General features: G+C 42.8%; 1 protein-coding gene across 1 annotated transcript; it reads right to left on the reverse strand.

Annotated features, from left to right (window-relative positions):
* Positions 1–6,894: 6,894 nt before the first annotated feature.
* LOC127052192 (olfactory receptor 52R1-like) lies at positions 6,895–7,842 on the reverse strand. Its single transcript, XM_050955615.1, has one exon. It carries the CDS (start codon positions 7,840–7,842, stop codon positions 6,895–6,897), a length of 948 nt encoding a protein of 315 aa, XP_050811572.1.

The following is a 7,842-nucleotide window of genomic DNA, read 5'->3' on the forward strand; positions in this document are numbered from 1 at the left end:
AAGGAGTAACCTGAAACACCTGACCAGAGGACCAATCAGGAAACAAGACTTTTTCAAATCTGGGTGGAGGGAAGTTTGTCTGTGTGTCTTTTGTTCTTGTCTTCTGCCTGTACTCTCTCAGCTATGAGAGGATTTTTCTGCCTCCTGCTTTTCTAATCTTCTGTTTCCAAGTTGTAAGTACAAAGATAGGAAGACCATAGGTTTGTTTTTTTTGTATTTACATGTGTGTAGTTGCTGGAGTGTTTTGAATTGTGTTCTTTTGAATAAGGCTGTTTATTCATATTTCTTTTAAGCAATTGACCTTGTATTTGTCACCTTAATACAGAGAGAGCATTTTTATGTATTTTTCTTTCTTTTTACATAAAGCTTTCTTTTTAAGACCTGTTGGAGTTTTTCTTTAGTGGGGAACTCCAGGGAATTGAGTCTGTGCTCACCAGGGAATTGGTGGGAGGAAGAAGTCAGGGGGATATCTGTGTGTGTTAGATTTACTAGCCTGACTTTGCATTCCCTCTCGGTGAAGGAGGGAGAGGACAGATTATCTCTCTCTCGGTACCTATTTCCAGGACTGGAAATAGGGAGGGTGGAATCCCTCTGTTTAGATTCACAGAGCTTGCTTCTGCATATCTCTCCAGGAACCCAGCGAGTGAACACCTGGAGGGGGGAAGGGAAATGGTTTATTTCCCTTTGTTGTGAGACTCAAGGAATTTGGGTCTTGGGGTCCCCAAGGAAGGTTGTTGGGGGGACCAGAGTGCCCCAAAACACTCTAATTTTTTGGGTGGTGGCAGCTTTACCAGGTCCAAGCTGGTAACTAAGCTTGGAGGTGTTCATGCTAACCCCCATATTTTGGACGCTAAGGTCCAAATCTGGGAAATATGTTATGACAGCTTCCCGAAGGACCAAGCTCAAGTCTACAGTCTAAGGAAGAACTGGTGTCTCCAGCCTCAAGGAAACAGTTCCAGATTGAGCAGAAAGCAGATGACAGCCTTCAGAAAGCTTGCGCGGCGGCACGGAGCACCCCACCACCTCTCAGCTCTTCTAACAGATCTCGGTTTGTTATAGAACAAGGGCTTTTTTATAAGGAGACTCTTACTGGTGGAACCGGGAAGAATGGCATCCACAAAAACAGTTGGTGGTTCCAACTAAGTACAGGGGAAAGCTATTAAGCTTGGCCCATGATCATCCCAGTGGCCATGCTGGGGTAAACAGAGCCAAAGACAGGTTGGGGAAGTCCTTCCACTGGGAGAGGATGGGCAAGGATGTTGCCAAGTATGTCTGGTCTTGTGAGGCGTGCCAAAAGGTGGGAAAGCCCCAAGACGAGGCCACTCCGCATAATAGAGGTCCCATTTCAGCAAGTAGCTGTGGATATTCTGTGTCCTTTCCCAAAAAAGACACCCAGAGGAAAGCAGTACATACTGACTTTTGTGGACTTTGCTACCAGATGGCCAGAAGCAGTAAGTCAAGGCAACACCAGGGCTAAAACTGTGTGCCAGGCCCTAATAGACATTTCTGCCAGGGTCGGTTGGCCCTCCGATATCCTTACAGATTCAGGGACAAATTTCCTGGCAGGGACCATGCAAAAACTGTGGGAAACTCATGGGGTGAATCACTTGGTTGCCACCCCGTACCACCATCAAACCAATGGCCTGGTGGAAAGGTTTAATGGAACTTTGGGGGCCATGATATGTAAACTCGTGAATGAGCACTCCAATGACTGGGACCTAGTGTTGCAGCAGTTGCTCTTTGCTTACAGGGCTGTACCACATCCCAGTTTAGGGTTATCACCATTTGAGCTTGTGTATGGCCATGAGGTTAAAGGGCCATTACAGTTGGTAAAGTAGCAATGGGTGGGCTTTACACCCACTCCAGGAACTAACATTCTGGACTTTGTGAGCAACCTACAGGATACCCTCCCACACTCTTTAGCCCTTGCTAAAGAAAACCTAAATGATGCCCAAAAACAGCAAAAGGCCTGGTATGATAGACATACCAGAGAACGTTCCTTCAAGGTAGGAGACCAGGTTATGGTCTTAAAGGCACAAAAGGCCCATAAAATGGAAGCATCATGGGAAGGGCCATTCACGGTCTAAGAGCACCTGGGAGCTGTTAACTACCTCATAGCATTTCCCAATTCCTCCCTAAAGCCCCGAGTGTACCACGTTAATTCTCTCAAGCCCTTTTATTACAGAGGCTTACAGGTTTGTCAGTTCACAGCCCAGGGAGGAGATGATGCTGAGTGGCCTGACGGTGTCTATGACAAAGGGAAAAGTAACGGTGGCATGGGAGAGGTAACCCTCTCGACAACCCAGAAACGTCTGCAGGGGCAACAGATCAAGAAGTTGATGCACTCTCCCGTGACAGTTCCCTAACATCAACTGGTTAAAAATTGTCCTTGCAATGTGAAGAATCTTGTAATTTTACATAATTAGTGGCATATGTAAGGATGCATGTGTTTATTAATCTGTTTATTTTAAAGTTCTAGGGAGAAATCACTGCCAGTGTGGTTCCACACTGTCAGCGATTGGGGGGCCTGTCATAAACAGATAAGAAAAGTTAATAGCACAGAAGAACTTTATATCTTTTTGACTGTAAAGGGTTAACAAGTTCAGTAAACCTGGCTGTCACCTGACCCGAGGACCAATCAGAGGACAGGATACTTTCAAATCTTGAGGGAGGGAAGTTTTTGTGTGTGCTGTTAGTTTTGGTTGTTGTTCACTCTGGGGGCTCAGAGGGATCAGATGTGCAACCAGGTTTCTCTCCAATCTCTCCAATACAGGCTCTTATAAGTTCAGACTAGTGAGTACTAGGTAGATCAAGCGAATTAGGCTTATGGTTGTTTTCTTTATTTGCAAATGTGTATTTGGTTGGAAGAAGTTCAAATGTGTATTTGGCTGAAAGGAATTCAAATTGGTATTTTGCTGAAAAGATTTTAATTTGTATTTGTATACTCAGGCTGGGAGGGTATTCCCAGTGTCTATAGCTAAAAAACCCTGTACCTATTCCATCTTAAATTTACAAGATTATTTTTACTGTTTTTCTCTCTTCAATAAAAAGTTTCTTGTTTAAGAAACTGATTGATTTTTTATTCTGGTGAGACCCCAGGGGACAGGGTCTGGATTCACCAGGGAATTGGTGGGGAGAAAGGAGGGAAGGGGGAGAGAAAGGCTAATTTCTCTTTGTGTCAGGATTACTTTCTCTCTCAGGAAGAGTCTGGGAGGGGAAGAGAGAAGGAGGGGGGAAGGTGGATTTTCCTCTCTGTTTTGAGATTCAAGGAGTTTGAATCACAGTGACCTTCCAGGGGAACCCAGAGAGGGGAAGCCTGGGAGAGGCAACGGTGAGGGAAAGGGTTTACTTTCCTTGTGTTAAGATCCAGAGGGTCTGTGTCTTGGGGGTCCCCGGGCCAGGTTTTGGGGGGACCAGAGTGTACCAGGCACTGGAATTCCTGTTTGGTGGCAGCGTTATGGGTACTAAGCTGGTAATTGAGCTTAGAGGAATTCACGCTGGTACCCCATCTTTTGGACGCTAAGGTTCAGAGTGGGGATTATACCATGACACATGGCATTGCTAATTTAAATTAAATAGTAATTTCTTTTTTCTAATAATTGTTTCAGCAGTAATGTTAGTGGTGATATACAGCTGTGAAAGATCAGAGTGCTTTGTCTGATGAAATCCTGCTAGCCAGGGTTACTAAGAATAACAGTTTTATTTTCAGAGGGGTAGCCGTGTTAGTCTGGATCTGTAAAAGCAGCAAAGAGTCCTATGGCACCTTATAGACTAACAGACATATTGGAGCATGAGCTTTCATGGGTGAATACCCACTTTTCAAAAGTGAGTATCAGAGGTATTGTTGTATGACCAATTGTTGTGTGTACCTGTGATTTTAAACAAAAATGTGGTTTAATGAACATACATCTACATTGACCATGATAAAATTCTTTATGATGGTTACCATGTAATACTGTTTATTGTTGTTGTTGTTGTTTTTCTGCATAGGCCATTTGTCCCATTACAGATCTCCATTTAGTCGGTTGTACTGGGCATGATGCTTGCGTCACATTCACTGCCGGGGAATCTAAGTTTTCCTCCAAGATAATGAATTTTGTCCTGATCATTATTGTAGTTTACCAATTGATTAATCTTCTCTTGGTTTTTATTAAATAATCTAGTGATTTTATGCATATTATACACCATCAATTTTTTCATAGTTGATAATCCATATATCCCTTTCAATATTGGATCAACTACGTGATTAACTTCTTCCTGAAGTACAGACTTAATGTGCTTTTTGTTTTTTCAACATTCTCCTTATTTCAAATTGACCTTTTTGTACCACATAACCTTGTAATATGGTTTATGATTTCCATTTGGTTTGGTGTTTGTGTTTTCTTCTAGGAACATGCAGATTATTGTGTTCTTTTCGATCCAAATTAGCTATATCTTGCACTCATTGTTGATAAGCAGTAACCTTATCCACACGGGGTACTGAGGAAAAAAACAAATGCCACCTTGGTGTCTCTGCAGGAATTGAACTTGCTTATTTGCCAATAAGATAGATTTAACAACAGGGATATGCATGAAATATACCTGATTGATTAACACTCCTGGCACTGGTGTGGCAGTCAGACCACTAATAGGCCCTTCCTGTAATTTTGGATATTTTACTGAATTTTGAGGTTCACAGTCCCTTTTAACTCTTATTGCCTGTACTTTGACCTTGAAGTATTTGTCAAAAACTCCAGTTCCATCCAAATTTTAATTTTGATGCAGGTCTTATACTCTCTCTCATCCTCCTGTTTTAAGTCATGAATAGCCATTGTTCCACCTTTTACTGAGCTTCGACGTCTGGTTCTATTTTCCCATAATCCATATGGAATTCTATCACTGGTTGGAAAAGAATGAGTTTCTCCTGAGATATATGTTTTACATTCTCCCCCGCTAGACTTCTTCAGTAAGGGAAAGATTTTCTTTTTTCCAATCTACATAAGACTTTTGGTTATTTCTCAATGTTACATATAATCCTAGTCTATGGGTTACGTAAGTTGTGTTGTTCAGATCTACCATAGAATAAAAGCATAACCTGGTTTCCAACCTCACAAGCTTTTTTTTTTTAAATTTTGTCAAAATAGGCTCTTGCCTTTCATTTGAATTTTTCCAATTTGCAAACTACCTGATTCAGATGTTTCTATAATGCTTGCAGACGGGTTCCAAGCTTTACTCCCTTTAGCTGTGTGCCACTGGCATGATATATAAGATGCTCTGGCACATGCATAGTTTGTTTAGTTATAACCTCACCGGGTGTATGATTTGTGGAGGCAGCTGGAGATTCCCTGGATGCCATTATAATGAGAAGAATCAGGGTGTCTCAACTGTGTCCATTAGCATCTACCAGCTTTTGCAGTGTATGTCTGATGGTATGATTTTTTCGCTCTACCATCCCTGATTATTGAGATCTGCATGGGATATCGAATTTTTGTTGCACTCTTAATAAATGTAGGCCTTTTTGGAAAACTTGTTCAGTAAACTGTGTTCCACTGTCTGACTCCACCTTAGCAGGGAGTTCTCAGTGAGAAAATACTTGGTCAGTCAGAGCCTCTGCTGTGGCTGCAGCGTATTTGCTTTTAAAGGAAATGCTTCCGCCTATTAAGAGAATGTTAATGACAACCAGAAAGTATTGGTTTCCATGGAACTTCATATATTTGGGATCTTAAAGGAGCATTCTATTCTGTTGGGGTAGGATTATTCTGTGAACAAACTGAACAATTTTTACTGTACGGATGTACATTTGCCTTCATGCATGGCCACCAACCTATTAAGTTGAGGCACTGCATGTTTTTCTTCCACCACTTGATGGCCTTCTGATGGTACATCATGTACCAAATAAATCATTTCCTTTCGTTTGCATGTTTGTTTGTCCAAATTCAAGCAATTTCTTTTTCAAGAGTTTATAGAGTGGAAGTGCAATGTGAGCAAAGTTACAGATGAAGTTTCGATGGTATCCTGCTAAACCTAAGAACGAATGTAAAGCAGTTATGTTAGTGGGCCTGGGTGGTTCTCGAATTTAATCCATCTTTTGGTGTGCAGGTGATCAACCTCCTTGAGAAATGTGATACCCAGAAAGGAATCTGCTTGGACCATTAATCCTGTGTCCTTGATGATTTGAAAAATTTCAGCTGACACTCTAGGTGTTTCTCTTGAGTTTCTGTTGCTAAACAAATGTCATCTACATATTGAAATAGAACAGAGGGTTCTGAAAACCTTGACAAAATTCATTTCATTTACTCATGGAAAATGGATGAATTATTATGTAGCTCTTGGGGCCAGACTTGAAATGGAAACTGACCGCCTTCTACTTTGAAAGCTGGGCAACGTTGGCTTTTCTTAGACGCATGCTAGAAAATCATTTTGCTTCGGGATTCAGAGATTTAATCAGGTCAGGCATTTTGCATACAAGAGCTGTACAAGCTGGAGCTACTTGATTCAACTTTTGATAGTCAATAGTAAGATGACACGACCCATTTGTTTTTTGTACTGGGCAGATTCGAGAGTTGCTAATTGAGATACACTTGGGAATGATTGTCTGTTGAAGCAATGATTGAATGGTTTTAGCAATTTGGGGTGAGGCCTAAAAAACTGGAAAAAATTGCCATTCCTAGGAAAATATGAAATGGCTCTTTTTCATGTGACAGGGCTCGGGCCACAGCTGAAGAGGTGGAGCATTTACCAACGATTAGAAAGGTGTCAACTCTATGAATAGTTTATAGACCAATTCCCTAATTTTCTACACCAAAGCAGCATACTAAGGTCAGAAAAGTATTTAATGTCTCTCTGACTCTCCAGCACCACATCACCAGCCAGCTGTGCTTGGAGGTCTGAGAGCCAGAGCACTAGGAGAAAATTTTAGGTCCCTTCACAAGTAAAGAGCCGGAGCAGCCTGTCCCAGATCTGTTTGGTCCTCACCCCGTAGATGATGGGATTTAGCACAGGGGGCATCAAGAGGTAAATGTTGGCAATAAGGACGTGGAAATGCAGGGGCACATTCTGAACAAATCGGTATATGAGGGAGAAGAAGAGACTTGGGATGTAAAAGGCTAAGATGGAACAAAGGTGGGAGATGCAGGTCCCAAAAGTCTTGATCCGGGCATCCTTTGTGGGGAGGCTGAAGATGGCCCTGAGGATCTGGGTGTAAGACAGGGCAATGAAGATCGCATCCAGACCCATCACACAGAATACCACAAAGAGGCCATAGTAGCTACTGATGCGGGTGTCAGCGCAGGGCAGCTTCACCACGGCTATGTGTGCGCAGTACGGCTGCGGGATGATGTTGGTTCTGTAATAAGGCCACTGCCTTACCAGGAAGGGATATGGCAGTACAACTATGCTGCTGTGCAGCATCATGGCCAGACCAATCTTAGCCACAATGGACTTTGTTAGGAGGGTGGAATGTCTCAGGGGATCACAGATGGCCACGTAGCGATCCAAAGCCATGGCCACGAAGATCCCAGACTCCATCCCTGAGAAGCAGTGAATGAAATACAGCTGAGTGAGGCAAGACCTTAAATCTATCTCTCTGGAATTGAACCAGAAGATGCTCAGCATTTTGGGTACAATGGACGTAGATTCAACCAAGTCGGTGATGGCCAGCATGCAGAGGAAATAGTACATGGGCCCATGGAGACTCGGCTCTGTCTTCACAGTGAACAGGATGGTGAAGTTCCCCAAGATTGCTGTGACATACATGGTGCAGAAGAGGATGGAGATCCAGATGTAGGCAGCCTCCAGGCCAGGAATGCCCAGCAGGATGAAGGTGGAGGGGTTGGTGAAGTGGGTTGTGTTGGAATCTGACAT

The sequence above is a fragment of the Gopherus flavomarginatus genome, chromosome 1, assembly GCF_025201925.1.
Source record: "Gopherus flavomarginatus isolate rGopFla2 chromosome 1, rGopFla2.mat.asm, whole genome shotgun sequence".
In the NCBI taxonomy this organism is placed as follows: Eukaryota; Metazoa; Chordata; order Testudines; family Testudinidae; genus Gopherus; species Gopherus flavomarginatus.

What these genes read in the sequence shown, in the direction of transcription:
- LOC127052192 (XM_050955615.1), bottom strand. Translation starts at nt 7,842, where the DNA reads ATGTCAGATTCCAACACAACCCACTTCACCAACCCCTCCACCTTCATC.